The 21,372-nt window shown below is 40.5% G+C and overlaps 1 protein-coding gene across 3 annotated transcripts; it reads right to left on the reverse strand.

Moving 5' to 3' along the window:
- Nucleotides 1–3,378: 3,378 nt before the first annotated feature.
- On the reverse strand, nucleotides 3,379–20,916 carry SLC39A6 (solute carrier family 39 member 6). Of its 3 annotated transcripts, none has more exons than XM_062515382.1 (10): nucleotides 20,815–20,916; nucleotides 18,647–19,479; nucleotides 17,273–17,453; nucleotides 16,838–17,007; nucleotides 15,363–15,572; nucleotides 12,986–13,055; nucleotides 11,427–11,804; nucleotides 6,180–6,260; nucleotides 3,637–3,827; nucleotides 3,379–3,531 (listed from the first exon to the last, which is right to left on the reverse strand). In XM_062515382.1, exons 2-10 carry the CDS (start codon nucleotides 19,448–19,450, stop codon nucleotides 3,379–3,381), a joined length of 2,238 nt encoding a protein of 745 aa, XP_062371366.1. In that variant the 5' UTR covers nucleotides 19,451–19,479; nucleotides 20,815–20,916. The 3 variants fall into 3 exon arrangements, with proteins under 3 accessions (XP_062371366.1, XP_062371382.1, XP_062371375.1); XM_062515398.1 differs by lacking the exon at nucleotides 20,815–20,916 and having other exon boundaries at nucleotides 18,647–19,086; nucleotides 19,171–19,861; XM_062515391.1 differs by lacking the exon at nucleotides 20,815–20,916 and having other exon boundaries at nucleotides 18,647–19,089; nucleotides 19,168–19,861.
- Between the last annotated feature and the right edge of the window lie 456 nt (nucleotides 20,917–21,372).

Below are 21,372 nucleotides of genomic sequence, written 5' to 3' on the forward strand. Positions count from 1 at the left end.
GCGCGGCGCGATGACGGCGGGAGGGCGGCTCCGGCAGCGCCCGCCCCGCCCCGGCACGGGAAACCCGACGGAAATACGGTACTACCTTTTTTTTTTTTTTTTTTTTTTTTTTTTTTTTTTTTTTTTTTTTCCCTCTCGGCTTTAACATCTTTCGCCGTATCTGCATCACTGAGAGGAACGCTGAGACGCTTGCGGTTTGGTTGAGTGGTTTATTTTCTCTAGCACACATCAATACAGCAACAGCTACAGTGACCATATATACACACACCAAAAAACGCGCTTTAAATTAAAAAAACCTAAACAACAAACATTCGATTAAAAAACCTTTTTGCTTCCTGCTCGTGGAAAACAGAACGACCTTGTTTTTCCACAGCGATGTTAATTGCACTGGTGTCTCAGTTCAGGCAGCAGGAGAGTCTCTGTGAATTCCATTTCAGCCTTTGAATTCCCTTTCAGCCTGGGCTGTGTTTTATATCAACATAAAAGAGTTGCTTTCTCACAACACACGTGGCATCACAATTAGGCACAAAGGATGCAGAGAAACCCTACCAGCACCTGATCCCCACAGGCCAGGGCAGGGGAGAACTTGAGAACCTCCACACCTTTGTTCTGACTCCTGCTGCCCGAAGTAACATGACACTTCTTCTGTACAAATACAGGCCAACACCATTAGAAGAATATGTTACAGAAAAAACCCAAAACAAAATTGATTCCAGCACTCTTTGCCTATTCTGTTTCCCCGCATCTAGCATAGGCACTCAAGGCAGTTGTAACAGCATAAAAATTAAGGTATGTACCATTATTAAGCTACAGGCAGATACACAAAGCAGACATTTGCATTTATTATCCAGAGTAGCCAGGCACATTAATAACTGCTGCAGAAAAATATACACATAAAGGGCTACTTAGAGCCTCTGCCCCATCAGTTTGCCAAATTATGAGTAACTCCAACAGGAGTAAATTGCAACGGATGCAGGTTCTACTTCATAAGGCTGACAAAGAGAAACAACAAAACAAACCAGCTCAAAACAAAGAAAAAGAACAAGCAACCTTTTGTCATCCTGCTGACACAAAACTACAGCAAGTTTTAGTCTGCAGCCTTCTCAGTTATCAGTTTGGACAGCTGTCTGTCACAGACATTTCTCCATCAATGACTGAAGAGCACTGAATGGGTAGAATTATGCTTGTGTACAGGATAGAACCATTTCTGCCCACATGCACACTGCATGAAGGCAATTAATTTTTATTGTTCTTAAATTAGCAATGTGTTTTGATATGTGGATATTTTAATGTAAGTTGAGTACATAAAAGGCCAGCCAAGAACCCACTGGAAACACTGGAAATTTGTAGATTTCTCTCCATCATTTAGTCATTGATCTTAAAATGTTTTGAGCAACAGTAAGCTACCTGGCCACTTCCTATGTCATATCCAGACAAGTCCAGCTGAACTGGCAGCTATTATGGCTGTAGGCTAACAGAAACCAGCCGTGAAAAATTAAAAGCAAACTGAGCTTGTCCAAGTCTGAAATCCCCCAGGACTACAGAGATGCCCGATTTCTGCAGCAGCCAGGATTGCAGTGCAGAAGGTGGAAGCCCCGTGGGCTGAAGTGCACTGCATTTACGGAGTTTTCCCACACTATAGGTAAACACTGTGCCCAAGCCCTAAAAAGCCCTCTAGGATACAGGGATGCATTAGGAGAGCTGAAGGAAGTACACCTTTGTAACCCCTGGCTTCAGTGGAGGCACAGAACAGGATTTCATCAATGTGAACAGAAAAGTAAAAATCAATCTTGCCAACCTGAGGAAAGGCTGAAGGAGGAGAAGCTAATAGTCCACTGGCTGCAAAAACTCCTGTGGTACCCTAAACACCCCTCAAACCTCTCAATTAACTGAAAACACATCTGTTTTCTGAGGTGACAGAATGGTTTCTGGCTTCCATTGTATGGCAGACCAACAAACTGTTTTAACCTGTCATACACAAAATTATCAAACATTTCTCTTGTTGTTCAAGCTTTTTATTCAGCTGATGATTTGAATTAGTGGATGAGAAATAGGTTCTAATTATTTTATTTTGGTGATTTTTAAAGCTAGCTAGAATGATAGCGTAATTCCATTACTTATTAATCATTGAACAACTCTGACATGTTCACCTTCCCTGCAAATGCAGAATTTATTTTGCTGTTGTTTTTTTCAATCTTCTTCCTTCAGTGACACTCAGGGTAGTTAAAACATTTTCAGACTGTGGGCTTAAACTACATATTTATTATCCTTAACACACTGCCTCTCTAGATACGCTACCAAAGAAATTTTCTTATTTTGGATTTCTCAGCTTTAGTTCTTGCAAAAAATATAGCACAAGTTGTGTACACTGAACTAGAAAGTAGACAGCTCTCCCACTCAGCTCATTTTCCTAAAGTAAATCAACATTCTACTTCAGGAAGCTGTTGTAGGAAATTACTGTTTATCTAAGCCCTGTAGCACTCCTCGTCCTTGATATCAAACAGGCTTTAATACACCTTTGTCACTTCAGCCAGTGTAAGCACTGAACAGTAAGTACAGCACTGCTTTTAAAGCCTTTTTGATGGAATTCATGTATCTTAAAACTGTCAAAGCTTTAAGACCTGGACTTTTATTGCTGGTTTGAGAAATCAGTGAAGAGCAACTCATATCAGAAGGGATGAAACAAGTTAAACATTTGATGTAAATACTTAGAATGTGGTTTTACATTAATTTGTTTGGAGTAGAAACCAACTGGAATAAGACACAGGAATCCACAAGCTACTGAGAGAACCACCACCACCACAAGGATGGAATTGACTTATCTGCCTTTCCATATCAACCAGGTGGATGCAGAAGAGATGAGTTTTTACCAATAAACACATGCTAACCATTGCATGTTTTGTTCTTGTTTTACTTTGCTCACTATGATTTGTATCCACTGATTTTAATTGTGCTAAAATAAAAAACACTTTTATTTTACCTCTTTAAACCAAAAAAACCACTAAAGTAAAAAACATTACATATAATTACATATAGTAAATAAATTCAGTAAAAAAACAACCTAACCCCCTGAAACAATAGAAATAATATACATTTGGCCATGTTTTACTAAGTACCACTTTCCACAGTACCATAAGCAATGCTAAATCCCAAGTAAAAAAAGCCACAATTAAAAACAAACAAACTCCCAACAAACCCCAAACGTTACAGTGTTTCTTTCTATCAGGCAAGAAGGGAGGGAAGTACACAAAAACAAAGCACACCAATAAAAAAAAAAATCTAGTCTATATCAAACGTACCTTTCCAATAAGGAAATTTGTAGGAAAAAAACCCTACCATTTATAATTTAACACCAAGGTGTCCTCTTGGCAACCAGGATTACAAGTTTATGCTGAATACAATCTTATGTTCAAATACTGAGATAAGCAGCATTATCCCAAAACCCAGGAGAATCCCAGCATTCTGCAACAGGAAGTATCCCCACCGGCTACATCCATGGTCACTGGCATCATTGTGGAGCATTTCAGGTACCTAAGCAAACAAGAAAGTGTTAAATGCCTTCAAAAGAAACAGCTGCTTCAAATCATTGATTCTAAAGATGTGTCATACAAAATTCTGATAGGTCTAGGCACTTACCATATCCACAAGAGCCACATACATGAACAAGCCAGCAGTAAGTGCAAATATCCACATTGAAACATTGTCTGCATAATGGCCAATAAGGATTCCAGTTGCCATACCAAGATAGGCCAGCATAGCTGACAGAGCGTTGTAAAGCACAGCTTGCTTGACAGTCATACCAGCTTTTAGAAGGACAGCAAAATCTCCTGTAACAGAAAAAAAAAAAAAACAAGACAAAGTTTTCATCCTCAGGTAAGTACTGCAGTGTTGTCTTATTTACTGTTCTCTTACAAGATTACTAAGCTACTTTTATGCTGTCATTTGCCCTTTTTTTTTTTTTTTTACTTCACAAAATCAGAAACTACTGAGGGACAGAAACTCAGAGGGTGCACATGAACAACAACACAGCAGCAAATACTGTAAGTTTATAACTTTAAAGTCTTTGCATTTTTGAAAGCAGCAGCTTTTTGCTGAATCGCAGAATATCCTGATTTGGAAAAGACCCACAGGAATCATCAACTCCTGCACAGGACAGCCAGGAGTCACACCATGTGCCTGAGAGCATTGTCCAAACACTCCTTGAATGCTCAGCCTTGGTGCTGTGACCACTTCCCTGGGAAGCCTGTTCGTGACCAAACACCCTCTGGGTGAGGAATATCCAATTCCCAATATCCAACCTATACCTTTCCTGACACAACTTCAGGCCATTCCCTCAGGTTCTGTCGCAGGAGAGACCAGTGCCTGCCCCTTGCCTTCCCCTCACGAGAAAGCTGTAGAGTTCAAGGAAGTCTCCCCTCAGTCTCCTCCAGGCTGAACAGACCAAGTGACCTTGGTCACTCCTCAAATGGCTTCCCCTCAAGGCCCTCCATCTTCATACCCCTCCTCTGGATGGTCTCTAATAGCTTCACATCCTCAAGCAGTTTGAATTCAAACCACCACTGTAAAATGTTGCAGTACCTGATATGCCTGAATGTTCCTAAAATAAAATATTCCCACTCAAGTACATGTTCAATTTATTACCTTGTAACCACTCTTTGTACTTTTAATCTGTGTTATAAATTTTAAATAATTTCTTTATTAATTTCTGTAAGTGATCCTTAACGTCTTATTTTTACTTGAAGGAATGACAGACCACCAGCCAGAAACAGATTTTCTGCAATTCAGAACATATTTTTTTCTAAAACAGAGTAATATAAGCTTATTATTTGAAAATAAAATGGATTCTAAGTTATCTCCAGTTAAAGTAAACAAAAGCAATTTTCAAAGTGCATTTGAGTAATTTATTACAACAGCTTTTCCTACAAGCTACTGCAATTAAGATGAACTGGTATAATAAAAACATTGCTTAGCATTAATAACAATACAATTTTATTCCCAGCTAACCTCAACTAGTCCCATTTGTTTCAATTTTCCTATACCACTTCATGTCCTCTGGTAAAGAAGGTATATTTCCTATCAAGTTTTCTGTTCTGATTAAAGCAGTATGATTTAAAGATTTTTCTAATTTCTAAAATCAACAGAACAGTTGAATTTAAAATTATCAGGTTCATAAGATGAATTCGCTTCTTATATCTGAATTAACAACATTCAGTAAGTGTAGTTAATATAAGTTCCACGATTAGTATGAACAAGACTCAATTCCTCCCACCTCATAAAATCTGGTATGTTTTCTCCACAATAACGTATTTCTGTATAACATTACTGTACAAATATATCAAACTGTTTATATAGAGTTTAATGTTTACACATACTGGTTTACAAGCTCCATTAAATGAAACTGAATGTTCTCCCCTCTGGGGAATTAAACCCTAAAAAAGGGAAAGAAAACTCTTCTTTCTTCATTCTATACACCAAGTATGACTGTGACCAGGACAGCTAAGAAATAAACAGTACTTGCACATTCAAAATTATCTGACAAATGGAAAGATCAGCTTCATCTCAAGTTCAGCTAAGCACATCCACCCTCTTCTCACCAGCTGCCTTCAAAAGGGCCAAATACTGAACTCATATTGTAAGACACGACAATAATCTCTCATGGGACTGCTAACGAATTTACATCATTTGAGCCTGAAAGGCAAACTGTTTCCAGAAAGATTTCTAAGTCATTTCAAGTTTAATTTAGAGCTGCAGCAGTTCTTTGCAAGACTTAATGAAAAAGCAGCAAATGTTATGCGGAAAGTACTTTGACTAATCGTGACCTTCCTTTTAGCAGCACAAGCACGAGAATAAAATTAAGGAGAGATGTGAGAAAAGCGAATTCTGTCACGCATTCTCCTGCAATTCACAACTTGTGTTATATACAAGGAGAATAAAAACTACAACTAAAGTAGACAGAAAAATCTGTAATTGCAAGAGACAGTTTCAAACAAAGTAGCTGAAATATTTAGATTTTTAAACTATTAATTCAATTAAGAAATGGTTAAGCAGTCTTTATGTAAATCAGAAGTATCCTTGAATAGACAATCTGACACAGATTAAGTTTTCTGATCAAAGTTTATTCTCCCACATGCACCTTTAAGTACATACACATGCGACATAAGGAAATGCTGGGGTCTTACCTAGCTCATGAGGTAATTCATGGCAAAATACAGCCACAGAAGTGCTTAAACCACTAGAAAACCCTTCAGTAAAGGCTGCTCCTATGAAGAGACAGGGGAAAAAAAAGCAAACAAAACATTACTACATATTCAGACATCAAGAGCAGAAGCACTGTTGCACATGCTTGTGTCATTAGGACATATATTTCAAATTATTCTTTGTGGAAGCATTTAAACTTTAACTGATGTTCATGATTCTTAATTTGAAAAATTCTTCTTCGGAATCTTGCCATTAAAATAAATCACATTTCACTATCTTATTTCTGAACTAAGCCAAATACATTCCAACAACCCAACTCTTCCCAAAAAATGCAATAAATGGAAATACCATCCAAAAATACCTTTTTTTTTTTTAAAGATACAAAGTGAACAAAGCAGCTTGACTGTACCTGAGAGTCAGACACCTTAAGAAAGTCAAGGCAACAAGAATAGAGGCTATGAAATCAACAGTGACAGATCAACTTCTAAGCAGTTTACTTTTAAGTAAATACCACAGCAGCTTGCTTTTAAGAGGAGAAAAAATGCCCCAAAACCACAAAAACCCCTTAAACTGGTCCAACAGTCCTCATCATCTGTGCTCCTCCTGCTTCCTTGTTTGGCAGCAGCTCAGGAAGACACAGCACACTGCAGGGCTGCAGAGCTTCACCACGGCTCACACACAGCATGTCAGGTCCCCAGCTGTATGGAGAGCTTCTCCAAGGATGTAGAACCACGTCCAGCTTCCTCTTCAGCTGCTACCCGGAGCCTGCCAGCAAACAAGATACTGCCAACAAGCAGTGAAGGAGGCACTGACAGCCATGTCACAGTGGCTGGCACACAAGGGACCCAGGAGTACTGCTCTCAGAGGAAGCACTGGCAATGACTCCACTGGAGACAATCCTTTCTTTTCACTGGGGAAACTACATGCTGACCTAACTCTTGAGGGAGACGTGGCTATCCAGGTTTTCAAGTGCAAAAAGTGACTGATGCTTCTCCCTGAAGTCATGACAGCAGCAGCAAAGTTATGTCTGCAATAAGTGCTGTTGCATCCACGCAAGAGGATGCAGGAAGTGGTGAGCAGGCATCTTGGGATGACTGGTAACAAATGGGATCAAGAGATCCTTCAGAAGAGGTTCTAGAGAGGCAAAAGCCCAAGCCCATCAGACTGAAGAGGAAGGCAAGACCAAAGTAGCAGTGGAACAAGAAACATGAACTCTGAGATGAGTAACATTTGAAAACAGTGAAATCTGGCAACAGGAAGAAACTTTTGTCCCCACTGCAGCTACTGATCTGAAGAACATGGGCATGACCCTGGCAGCAGTGAGAGAATAAGTCCTGCCTTATCCAGCAGTTCAGTACATCAGATTAGAAGTACAAAAAGAAAAGAAAGATTTTTTTTTTTTTTTATTTTTTTTTACTGACAGGAGATTCCCTCCCACACAGGACAACGACAGACCTGCTGACCTGTTGCCCAGGGAAGTCCATGGGTTGCCCAGAGCCTGCCTGAATGATGCTGTGGAGACACCACCAAAGTTTGTCTGGCCTGTCATGGATAGATATCAACTGCCTACAGGGACAAAATACAATTCACTTTGGGGTTTTTTTGGCTACCTCCATAAAGGGGTTCCTTGACCACAGAGAGCTCCAGGATAAAAGTACATGTGAACTGCAGTTCCATGGCTCTATTCAGTCTCTTGGTCAGTGAGAGTGACACTGAGGAATAAGGTTACAAATCATCTAACCAAGGAAAGGTGGTGGATAAGCCTACCTATGGACACAGGACATCACCATTCACACAAAGAGTCTTCAGCTGTGGAGTTAACAGTACTGGGCACACAAACCAGGATGTTCCTTCATTGTATTGGTAATGGTTTCCTACCACAGATGACACAAAAGCCAGACAGAATTAGCTGTAATTGACCTGCTGCTCAAAAACAAGGAAATACGATGGCAAATACAGCAAAAATTACACCTTTGTGAGCATGAGGTAACTGAGTTTGGGACACAGGAGGAGGCTGGAAGAGGAAGAAGCAAAATTAGGACACTAGGCTTTAATGAAGCATTTTGAATTATTTAAGGAATTGCAGTGTAGAATACCCTGGGAATCAGTCAAAAGGGATATGCCCAGAAGGGGTGGCCAGTTTGTAAAGCACAGAGATGCACAAACAAACAAGCCTGTTTGTGCAGGAACACTTGCAGAAGATGTACCCAGCTAAGCAGTGTATCCTAATGATTTAAGATTCAAAAAGGAAGCACACAAGAAATAGGAAGAAAGACTGGCAATGAGGAAGCTAAAAGCAGTGGAACAAAAGGAAGACCAAAGCCCAGCTTGATCTAAAACTAACAAGACTCCAAGGATAACAAGAACCAGTTCTGTAACAATGTTAGCTGAGAAACAGAGTTCATTAAAAATTTGGGCCTGTTGACAGATGAGGAAGGGAAATAAGCAGTAGCTATAACAAGAGACAAAGCACCAGCACAGCCTTCATCTCAATCTTTGTCAACAAGGCCAGATCCCAGCTCCCTTCCAGAAAGAAAGAGACAGCAAACTACAGAAGCAACAGTTCAAAGAAATACAGAAAAACTGGAAAAGCTCAGGCACCTCCCAGGATGGGACTAGTGTGACTAGAAAGCTGCTGTCAATCATGTGTGGAAGACCATGGCTACAGAAGGCCCCACTGGAACTCTGGGGAAAGGGTAACATTATTCCCATCTTTAAGAAAGGCAAAAAACAGGACTCAGGAGCAGTCGGTGTCATTCAGTTCCTGAAAAGATCATATGGAATATCCTCTTAAAATCCCTCTCCAAAAGCTGCATCCAGCTTGAGGAGATAACTGACCATACAGCTGGTGAATATAACAGAACTTTAGTAGGATTTCTGACACCATCTCCTACAGCAGTCTTATCTGGGCAAAGAGGAAATATGGGCTTGCCCCCTGACTGGACTGCTGGGCTAACAGGGCCTGATGGATGGCAAGACGTAGAGCTCACCAGGACAAAAGCTGCAACCAGTTTTTTTCAGTATCTTCACTAATGATCTGGATAAAATAGATGGCATCAACAGCAAATTTAGGGGAAAGCGGGAGAAAGTAAGGGCCGAGGTGACACACCAAGCACTAGAGCTTTAGACAAGACTATGGCAAAATTAATTCTTATGAAGTTCAAAGAGGAAAAGCAAGAAGTAATCAAAGTACAAGCTTAAATATCAAGAATATCTCTTTTTTATTTTTTCACTGCTAAAAAGAAGTCCTGAAATGTTAACAAACTGAAGATGAAATTAGTATATCTGGCATTATCCCCTCTCAAGATGCTGATTTATCTTAAAATATACTTTTAAGACATGACTTCCCTGAAAAGCTAAAGAAAAAAAAATATATGCAAGACTAGTGTAAAAATAGTGTTCTGCATTTTACATATTTAGTTGTAATTACACATGGAAGTTCAAATCACAGATGATCCTTTTGCACAAATGAGTCAGATGCAACAGCCTTAATGAAAAAATAAGCTCTTTTAAATCTTTTTCCTACATAATTAGCACAACAGATTTGAGGAGAAAAGTAACTGATAGAACTTCTGAATAACAAATCACATGAAGCAAATGAACTCAAATGAAGGGTTATGTTGGCTAAACCTATCTTTACAGAAGTGTTCACATCTTCTTTAAAATACAGATGAACTACTACACAAGTAGCACTGGCATTTTTACAACACCATCAAATTTATGTTTTCCCACAATACTTTTAAGCACATAGAGAACTGAAAAGAAACCCATATTTCCATTAGCCTGAACAAGCTACACAGCAGGACTTCTGAAAGCTATTGCTCTCACTTGTTCAATAAGCCTTTATTAACCTTTCTCATACTTTTCCTTTCTAACTATAAAGTCATAGCTCCTTCCTGAATCTCTCTAATGCCAAGAGGTAATTGATTCTGTGTCATTTGTATGCAAATCTTCCTTCTACCACTTTTTTTGCTACTGATCTGCTCAAAACTTCACATTTCATGCTTCAACTTCCATCAAAAACAAGATTAAATCAGAAAGTCTCCTTTCACATTACAGTTTGAATTGACTGAATCTGAACAACTGCAAATATTGCTATGAGAAAACAGTTATGATTTGGTTTCCTCTTCAAACAAGAAAAAATTCTTTCCCACAATAAAATTTACAGAAAGACTGATACTGGTGAACTGCCCCCAGTATGCTTAACAGCCTGGAAATGAATCCAACACCTGTAAAGATCAGTCTTAAAATACAACAGTCAAGATCAGGAAAGATTAGCATAAGTACTGAAGATTATTGATTTGACTTCACTTTCTGTAACTTTAACCATTTAAATTCAATATACCTGTAATCTAGTTCTCCTTCCAGGAAAAACATGAGAGAGTTCCCAAATCTGACCTCCAGGACAGAAGTCCAAACCAAAATATTCAATCTACTATTTCTAGGATGAAGAAATATTTTCACTGAAACATGATCAAAAAAAAGACTGAGCAACTACAAGCATTAAGGGAAAAATAGGGGCATGAACTGAACAGGAACAAAAAGATAAATGTTTTGTTTACAAGTAAAATAACTGTTTATAGCTGTTCATTTTTTTAAAATGGACTGCTATGCTCAGTTCTAGGTTTTGAGGTTTTGAGTACATTATGACCACAGTTTCAGAAAACAAAATTTTCAGGCTAAAACAGGGCCTCATCTCCCACGGCCCAGTACAGGCAGGCAGACAGATATGCCAAGTACAGAACCTGACCTTGCTGCATCACAAGAGAAGATGAAAAAGTAAAAAAGCCAATGATACCAGTGGCCTGACTGAAGTGAAAAAAACACAGTTACTTTGTGATGAAAAAGACAAGCTTGTCCTAAAAACAATTAAAATTTTAAAAATTGCTGAGCACCTGCAGGTACTGAAATAGAAACTCAATCTTAAATCTAGGTTCAGTTTTGAAAAATGTTAGCTTTAACTCTTCAAAAGCGGGAAATGAAGCCCAGTTTATAGATTTTCTAAAGAAACACAGCAGCAAATATATAATTTATCTTTCATATATCACTTACCTCCAGGTTGTTAAGCTGGAGATTTTTGTTACTCATTAAGATGATGCTCTCAGAAAAAAAGTTTAGGTTTCAAGATCCTCTGCTAATTCGCTACATCCCTAGCAGAGATAAGAGACAGCGAGAACACTTCTCTACTTCACATCCAAGAAAACTGCAGAATCCAAGTTAACACTTACCTATTGCCAGTCCATCACTAAAATTGTGTAGTCCATCTCCCATGATCACCATCCACGCCAGAGTCGCTATCCCTGCGTCCTTCAGTTCTTCCCGTGAGTAGCGCTGACTGTGACTGTGGGGATGATGGTTCTGGTGATGATGGTGGTGCAGAATGTGATGGTAGTCATGGTGATGGTGACTTAGATGATCTGTCTGTCCTAGAGTATCGTGCAGGTGAGAATGGCATTTGTTTCTACAGCCCCTGGACACATATTCATTGTCAACCTCCTCTTGATGAGAATGAGCTATCATCACTTCTTCTTCCTCTTGCACAGTTGGCTGCTGAGAAATGAAGGTTGATGGATCTTGAGAGTCTACCCCTAAATAGCCCTCAGGCCCTGTTACAAAAATCCAGAGTACAATGTTACACATTTTTATAGACAGTTTGGAGACTGATAATCCAATTTCTTGAACAGGAAGATTTTCTTGAAACATTTCCACAACTTATTCAGAGATCACTCAAAATAAGGAAACCTTTTAGCTTCTGTTCCCTACTGCTGAAGCAGCCCTTACAACATGGCCACAAATGCTTCCTAAAAGGCAAAAAGTCTTTTCATCTAACACTCACTGCAATTTAAACACAACAGCAAAGGGCTCCAAGTCCCAGTTTCACAGGATGAAAACTTAGTTCAATTGCTTCAGAAAAGCCAAGTATCTGAAAAGCACGTGTCATTTACTTAGGACAGAAGAAAAATGATACAGAAGAAGATTATGTTATAATGTTGGAAACTCCTATATTTCAAAATAAATATAGGCACTTGAGTTTAACACATGGAAAATAAACACTAAAATACAAAGTCATCAATAAAAACCATGAAATACCCTCATATAAACATTGCTGACATACCACAGATGGTTCTTTTTACTAATTTTCTGAAACTTGATAAATCCTTCCTCTGCAATTAAATTAATAAACACATTTTTTTTCTACATTACAGACAAGTATTTCATTAGTTATAAAATTACTCTGGAAAACTGAACATCTCTTTTAGCAACAAGAGCTAACATGTAGCTAGTCTGGCCTGTTTTGGCTTAAAGCATGATCTTGGGGATACATGGTTATTTACACTCTGAATGTTGAACTTCACGTATTGTCTAGAATTTTGTACTATTACCCTTGTAAATAAATAATCAATCTAACAAAACCCAGAAATCTAAACGAGTCAAGGATATAACATCTAGCAGTCTAAAGAGAAGTGCAGAAGTCAGTAGGTACAGCTGTATTGCAAATTTCACAGAATGACTTCAACTTCTGCTGCTAAATCCAGAATTAAAAGGCTTAAAGTTCCAAAACTGTGAATTCACTACTTCAAACCCACTAATCCTTTGCAAATGAAAGCAGCAAATAGACCCAGTGCTCTACATATCAGCAGACAGACAGGTTTTGTTTTGAAAATAACTCAAATAAGCGGTGATCCAACCTACAGTAAGAAGCAGATCTACAAGCTGCCACCAATCAGCTATTTTTTTAAACAGTGCTGCCAAAAAGTAACAACTGTATGATATTAATGAGACTTACGATCATCCGTATCCAGCTTTTCTTCATTTGCTGAAAACTTCTTACTTTCTCCATCATCTTCATTTTTTTTCTTATTCCAAAAGAAAATACTGCAGTTATGAATATTTTACTTGTTTTTCAGGTTATACATGAACAACATTATATTCACAACATTTATGCAGCCTGCACAGAAAGAGGACAACATGGAAGCCATATAAAGAGTGTAGAAGAGGAATATTAGAAACTTACTAAAGTAGGATGACAAAGGTTCCTCAGGTTCCATAGAAGGGGAGAAAAACAAGACAAAAAAAGACCACAAAGAAACCAATCCACACACATAAATGCCCTACATTTTTCACAAGAAATAAGCAGGTTTTCATCTGTGAAGCAAAACACATCAAATGGTGAGTAATTTATTCTGCTAATTCTTTTTTATCATAATGTTGATATAATGTATTTTAATAATGTACAGAAGGAAAACCAAGTAAAAATCTCTTCTCCTTGCCCACTAAAGTCTGTATCACAACAATTTATGATCAGTGACTCAATATCTAGGAGGCCATAATTAGTCTAACAGGAAATCCATTCCTTGTGGCTGGAAGGAGACAAAATTCTTGCTTTGCTTCAAACTCTTCATGTTCTTTCCTGTCAAACAAGTTTAACTAGAGATAGGGAAATGTCACAGTTAGTTCAGCTTAGGTATAAACCACACCAACACAACCTCCCATGATCAAAGAGCTTACATGCCATCTGCCCTGCAACTACTTCCTTAATGACTAATTTAATGAGAGAACTAAACTGAGAGTATCAGTCTTTGAGGTAGCCTAGCAATTAGCTATTTTTAAAGTAAGTAATTAGAATTTACTTTCTTCAAGCAAGGCTTAGGATTGGCTGGAACCAGATGACCTTTAAGATACAATAGAATCATAGAGTGGTTTGAATTGGAGGGTATCACCAGTTTCTACTTAGTCTTTCTTACCCAGTCAAGTTTGATATCATTCTTTATTCCTGGATACACTGGTCTTTAAAGAAGTGTTACCAGTAATTAGCAAGTTACCAGCACTAATGATGCGCTAAAATTCAGTCATTTACCCTACAAATAAAAACCATCACAACAATCTGAGAGCTGCATTTTTTGGGGGAGAGACAGGAAAGCACCAAGGGGCTTGACAGACTGTTTTCTCATGGAATCCTATTCCATAAAGCCACTTTCTATAACATACTTGGATGACTATTTATGTAAACACTTACTGCCAACCTGTTGAGGGTTAGTTCTTTCCTTTTTTTTTCCCTCTGTGGAATTTTCCCCATTGTCATGCTAAGATACCTGTTGACTGGGCCCTGGTGACAAGGGGGAGGGGAGGGGAGGGGAGAAGCAAGCCCCGCGAGATTCAAACAGCCAGAAGAGGAAGCGGAAGGCTGGGCCTCGGCCCATTTCCCCCGTGGAGTTCGGACGAGAAGGACGATCGCCGTCTGTGTCCCATCCCTGCGTCGGGAAACCACCATCGGACCCTGCCCGGCTGTCTTCTCGCTGTGAACTACCACCATCCAGCATTCTGCTGAGCATCAGGACCGACACCGTGAGCGGAGAGCTCTCTCTCCATCTCTCTCTCTCCCCCTGGGACAGCGCTGCCATCACCCCCAGCCCTCCTGCAGCTCTGCGGGACCTGCCCGCCCCCAGCACCGGGAACTGCAGCTCAGGGAAAAGGCGCCTGCAGCCAAAAACACTGGGACTGAGTTACTGTTCTGTTTGTGGGTAATTTCATAGCTGTTGTTGTTCTTGTTTGTCTTGTTAAATATACTAGTAAAGAACTGTTATTCCTACCCCATATCTTTGCCTGAGAGCTCTCTTAATTCCAAAATTATAATAATCGGAAGAATCACGGTTTTTTTTCAGTCCAAAGGGAAGCTTCTGCTTTCCTTAGCAAACACCTGTCTTTCAAACCAAGACACAACCCTTACCTGTCTGTTCAAGTGCTCCCCTCAACAGCAGTACAGTAAGTGTACAATGCAAAATTATTGCACCCAGGATTGGAATTAAAATAAAACCATTTCAGATAGCTATAAATGTCTCAAGATGTCAGAAGTCAGTAATGAAGTGAGTTCTTAAATCACTCTGTTAAAACTAAAGATGAAAGTGGACATTTGCTTATTAAACAATTCACTGCAATGTCAAAGCCTGTACTATATTGTCTGGTTGTGGAAATAGCAAAGAGCCTTTATAAAAGAATCACACAAGAAGGTTATCACATACATTAGAAGTGTATGTGTCCCTAATAAAAATGAAATTCTAACACTAATCCAGCCATTCTTATTAAATTGAAAGATATGATATTCACAGAAGGTTTTTTAATAAGTGTTTTCAGAAACGAGCACTTCAAAGTAACAGTCTCCCTACCTTTTTCTTCTTGTCTTTAAACTGCTTTATTAAAGTGATCAAATGCTCCACTAGAAACATGAAGTACAAGCCTCCAAGTGCCGTAAGCCCTTTCCACGTAGAATCCAGGTAAGCACTCTCCTCTGTACTTTGAAAAACAAGATGTTTGTACATAGAGCCTTTTTGATCAAGCAGAGGCTTTTCATGGTGATGGTGATGGTTTCCATGAGACTAAGGGTAGAACAACAATGGGAAAGTCATTATATTCAAAAGAACTGCAATGTAAGAAACAAAGAAAGTACTCTTCACATAATTTTCCTCATGTCTGGACTTGACAATTTTCACAGGGCAAATGCTCTGCTTAGAGACTCAAACAATTACAAAGGAATCTGCTGATTGGAAATCTGTTCATAAGAAGAAACATTGCAAGGACTGAGAACAGGCCTGGCACTTCTCCACACACTAAAGCTGCATGGACACTGCTTAATCCCAGGTGTACATGCCCATACAAACTCCTGACACCATCAGAGAAAACACATTTTAAGCAGTGGTCACAGCCAGCACGTCAGTTAGCTTCCCATCTAAGAAAATTCACAGATGCCAAACAACTTTTTCTATAAGGAAGTTGGCTGTAATTTCTTTCTTTAAAGAAAGTCTGACACTGTACCTCTCCCTACTGGATACTGGTGCACTCAGAAATAAAAAACCTTTTGGCACAATTCATTCACACGTGTTTTGATTTACATAACTTCACACAGAAAATGCAAAATCAACTAAAAGGAAAAAGAACCACCTGGTGGATTACAGGCAGGACTGGGAAACCACAGAATCTGAAGTCACTTTTATCCATTTTACCTGAAAGCTGGAACAAGTTACTTTCAGGAGGGGAGGAGGGGTAGAATATATGTTTAAGAGCTTCAAGAAAGGTAGAAATTTAGCAATCATATTCCCATTTCATTGTCCCTATTACATAGCAGCAAATCCAAAATCTATCAAGTAGTATTTTCCCCAGGAAAATACTTCAGAAATTATGGATTCTAGTGAAAAAAAATCACAATAGCTAAGCCATAAACATAAGTGGCTTGTAACAAAAACTAGTTGATTATTTATTTCACATTTAAGGTGTTCAGTGAGCAATTTCTACTATCTCCAAAGTCCATTTAACAGGGAAAAAAAACAGGGGGACAGCACTGCAATAAACCACTAAGAAAATTTATGCAAAATTGTTATATTCAAAAAACAATAAAGGGACGTGGAAGCACATATTAAAAAGAACAGGAAATAGAGTGGGATAATGCCATGAAGCTCTTGAACTTTTAAAGACTCTGAAATGAGTAATACAGATGTCCCAAATGGAAAACTTTTCCATCAAACAATCTGCATAACAGGGTTGAGAAATGACTCATCAAATGGGTATGAACTAATAGGGCACTAATACACACAGCTGTCAAGTTCTCTGCTTTGAGATAATGAATGTAACAGTAATTAATACTTACATGTGGGAGGAGGTGTAAGAAGGCATCTCCACTCAAGGTCCCCACAGCCAATGCCACAAGAAAACTCAGAAGAAATTTGAAAAATACTCGATTCATTAGTGGTACCAATATAACACCCAGCAAGGAAAGAAAGCTGATGACAGAGATGGATATAAAGCCACCAATCCAAGCTGGCAAAAAAAAAAAAAGTAACAAAAATAAGTAATGGCTGTACATGATTTTGTTGGCTTAACATTTCTGTTATCAAACACACCTGATCATTCCATTAATCAGATGTTAACAAAAGGTATGTCACAAAGATATCTCTCTAATCTTGGTGAAGTGCCAAAAGAAAATGACACTTCTTACAATTATGAAATAGGTTTCTTGCATTTATAACCAACGTCAACATTTTTCCATTAAGCTTCAATATTACAAAAAAAAAACACAGCCTACCTATTTGCAGAGAGTAACTTTTTGGAGGAGTTTCAGCTTTTTCACTAGTAGCATGGACTATGCAGTATTTGCCATCAATCTGATTAATAAGAGCTGGACAGAGATAACTAAATTCTGTAGCAGTCAACAATACTTGAGTGCCTATTCCATGCGACTGCATCAGTTTGGATGCATTGGAGCACTGTGGAAAGAAACGTGTTAAAGATTAACCAGAACCAAAATACCACGATCCATCTTCAAAGGACTGCACGTCCCATCTTAACTGAAATGCAGCAGCACCGCATGAAAGCAGCTATATCAACACAACTCAAAAACTGGTAACAAATCCATTTAGTAAAAAATGTACTTCCACCCCAATCCTGCCCCAGAAAGTTGGTTTGGGAGTCTGGGTAGATGATGTGTGATTATTACTCATTCTCAGCACAACTGGGTCAGATGGTTTTATGTACAAATAGAAGAAGCCTAACACTTTTCAGTCAGTTTTAAAGGCCACCTAAGGAAGCATTAACAAGGTTTAATACCTTTTTGTAGCAGTGACTGCTGTGGAATGTCTTGTACAGAGCATGTTGTACATATACTCCCTCGAGTAAATGGCTCCCCACTGTACAACCTACACACAGTCTCAGTGGGTTTGAAGAACAGCAGCACTTCTGCTTCAACAGTGCAGAACACAACCACCTGTGAATTCAGCACCCACCACCACATGCCACAAAACACTCACTCAGAATTACCTGGCATGGCTGCAAACATTAAGATCCTGCTTGCTTTTTAAAACCTTTAATAGAAAAGGATTTGACTGTTTAAGAAAAATGTCTACAACACAAATATACTATTTATCAGTGCTAATTTTATACTATTTTAAGGTAACACGTGACATTTTTCCACAATCTTTTTTAGAATTGTTTTTTTACATACAGTTATTAGATGGGAAGGGGAAGGCGCTAGAGGATGGTTCTGCACTATCACAATGTGAGACAGTTAAGAATCACAGGGCCTTTACTGGATTTTTTGACTTTCACTCCATTAATAGGAAAACAAGACAGACTCCTGATTCAAGGCAGAACTGCAAGTTTAAAATTGTATGTTTTTCAGGTTTAGTAAGAGTTTAATATTTAGTAACAGTTAAATATATAAATCATAGATGCACTAAACCAAGTGTATGTTTATGTTTAATTTTCCTCTGAGCTTGTGAAAGTAACACCACATTCCCCAAAATGTTAAGTCCCAAGGAAAGCTGTTTGCATGTGTTTGGCTATGGGTATTTTTACAGCACAAACCTTGCACCCAGGTAAACAATAAGCACCCTGAAAAATAAGCAACGACAACATTCCTGGTGGATCTGGATTCCTGAGAATACAACAGAACCAGCCTCACCTCTTGAGTGTTTTGTTTTTTCAGTTTAGAATAGAGGTAGCTCCCTCTCTCCAGCTCCTTTGGAGAAGCGTGAGATTCGTTCACCTTTGTGGCACCAAGCCAGGTGGCATTGCGGCCCCCGGTGACATTAACAGCACCAGGGCCAGCCACAGCCACACGAACAACCGTCTTGACTTCTCCAGGCTGCGCGTTCTGGAGCTCGGCGTGGCCGCCTGCGGAAGCGGTGATGACGGACGCCGTGATCTCGTGAGCCGTGCTCTTGCTGCGCACGAAGTTCTGCTGCCGTTCCACGCTCTCGGCTTTATGAGGCTCCTTTGCGTGGCCGTTCCTGTGGTCTTTGCTAGCATCAGATTCATGGTTCGGACATGCAGTCTTCTCAGAGCTTTTACTCAATGAAACATGATTATGATGAGAGTGATGATCATGGTCATGGTCATGATGGTCATGGTCATGATGGTCGTGATCATGGTCATGATGGTCGTGATTGTGGTCGTGGTCATGATGGTCGTGATCATGATCGTGACTTATTTTAATTCTTTTCATTTTATCTATACCTATGTTCTGTAGCAGTTTTCTAAACCCATCAATTGACAGAGAGTTGTTTTCTCCATAACGATTAAAAAGTTCTTGAAGGTGCAACTTCTGTATTAGTCCTGCTAAGTCAGTATTAACACCCACTGTCTTTTCTGGAAAAGCTCTCTCCGATGTATGCACAACAGTAGCCATCTCCACTCCATGATGGTAACTTTCACACAGCAGTATGGAAAATGATACAAGGAAAATAACTGATACCGTACTCTCCATTGCAGTTCCTTTTCAGTAGTGAAAATAATCTGGAAAAAGAGGAAAATTTAAATAGTTTGCACAAAACCAATCTCATTGTACTCTGTAACACACAATCATCATTTGCTTAAACAAAAAAAAAAAAAAAAAACCAAAAAAAACACAATAAACAAAACCAAACCCTGCTCGAAGTATCAACTGCAGAAAGAGACATTTAAATTTCTTACACATTCAGCAATTCTCCCAGATGTGTTGCCTCGAGCAAAAGAAGCTGAATATCACAATGAGGTCACTGGCAATGAACACCTCCCCAGGTGCCAGCTTGCCTTTGTTTAGCTTTGCCTGAGTCACTGCTAATACTGGCTACAGCCAGAGAGCCCTCAAGGGTGTACCAGCTAAGTTCTAGGTTCGAGTTTGCTCGTGCTTAAAAGATGCCCTGTAATTTCTCCCTTAGGAATGAATAAGTCGTATAAATTACATGTTGCCGCTTAAAAATCGAAACTCCTAACCCTTCATCACTGGATTTCCCGCAGGTTTTGGCAAACCAGCAGGGCAAGTGTTTCCAGCACTCCACAAAAATTTGGTTTTTTATGCTGTCACGTTCTGTCTTTGTTCTAACATTAGTGTCGCACGGCTCCTCTCACTAGGCAGGCAGACTATTGCTGTGGACTAGATGCTCACAAGTGTGAGCATTTGTGCGCTTCATTCCATAAATACTCCAGCAGGGCTGCGAACTAACTGCTATGGAGACTGCGCGAATGGCTATGCTGCCTCAGCCCTTTTCCAGCGAGATACGGAGAACCTCTGCTTCCAAAAATATTAGCCAGCCTGAAAAACCCCACACCGCAGCTAGGAAGAGACGGCTGCGAGGGGACCTCGTCATTGTCCGTAAGTATTTGAAGGAGTGCCAAGAGGATCGATCCAGGCTCTTCTCGGTGGTGACCAGCAATTGAACAAGAGGCAAAGAGCAGAAACTGATGCACAGGGAGTTGTCCCGGAATATGAGGCAGAACTTCACTGTGCGGGTGACCGAGCACTGGAACGGACTGTCCAGAGACGGTGCGGAGTGTCCCTCACTGGATACAGTCCAGAGCCCTCCGGACGCAATCCTGTGCCACGTGCTCTGGGATGACCCTGCTGGAGCAGGGTGGCAGGACCAGACGCTCCACCGTGCTCCCTCCCAGCCTGTGCCGCTCGGTGACTCCGTGACCCGCGGGAGCCCTCAGCGCCCACGGCCCCCGCTGCCACCCCGCACCGGCGGCCCCGGCGGCCCGCGCTGCCCTGAGCGCGGCAGGGCCCGGGGCCGGGCCCGGCACACACCGCACCACGAGAGGCCGCCGCAGGCAGAGGGGTGAGGAGGGGGAGGAAAAGAAGCCCAAGGTTACCTCTCCCGCCGCCGCCGGGCCGGGATGAGCCGCACCACCGCCGCTGCCCGGCCGGCCGCACCGCGCCGCGCCCGCCCCCTCCCTTCCCTTCCTTTCCTTTCCTTTCCTTTCCTTTCCTTTTCCGGGTACGGCGGCCGCCGCGCGCCGCTCCGCGGCTCTACTGGAGGCGGGGCCGCCTCACGTGAGGCCCGAGCGGCCTCGACGGCGCCAGGAGCCTGGCAGGGGTGTCCCGGGACAGAGTCGGCAGCGAAGGGGAGGTAGCCCGGGAGGAAGGCCGTAATCCCCAGGGGCTCCCTGTTCCAGAAAACACTGAAGTGTGGGTTTAGTGTTTCGTAGGAGGTGTGAATAACCCCCAAAGAGTTAAAAGGATGAGTGTTAGACAGGACTTTTCCTCCCAGAAAACACGCGTCATTCAGGGCTGGCAGCGGTGGTTTGGATGATGGCGCTGGGTGTGGCAGCATTCCTTGGAGGCTTGGAAAGGGTTTTGTACAAGGACTGCCGGTGGTGTTAAAAAGAGTTCGTGTGTGGGAGAGCAAGGGCCGGAATTGGGCTGGCCGC

The sequence above is a fragment of the Cinclus cinclus genome, chromosome 1, assembly GCF_963662255.1.
Source record: "Cinclus cinclus chromosome 1, bCinCin1.1, whole genome shotgun sequence".
Lineage (NCBI taxonomy): Eukaryota > Metazoa > Chordata > Aves > Passeriformes > Cinclidae > Cinclus > Cinclus cinclus.

What these genes read in the sequence shown, in the direction of transcription:
- SLC39A6 (XM_062515382.1), bottom strand. Translation starts at nt 19,450, where the DNA reads ATGGAGAGTACGGTATCAGTTATTTTCCTTGTATCATTTTCCATACTG. An exon ending in AAAAACAAAACACTCAAGAG is followed by an intron (nt 17,454 to 18,646) that starts GTGAGGCTGGTT and finishes TTCTTTCCACAG; the next exon opens with TGCTCCAATGCATCCAAACT. An exon ending in TAGTGATGGACTGGCAATAG is followed by an intron (nt 6,261 to 11,426) that starts GTAAGTGTTAAC and finishes GTCTCTTCATAG; the next exon opens with GAGCAGCCTTTACTGAAGGG.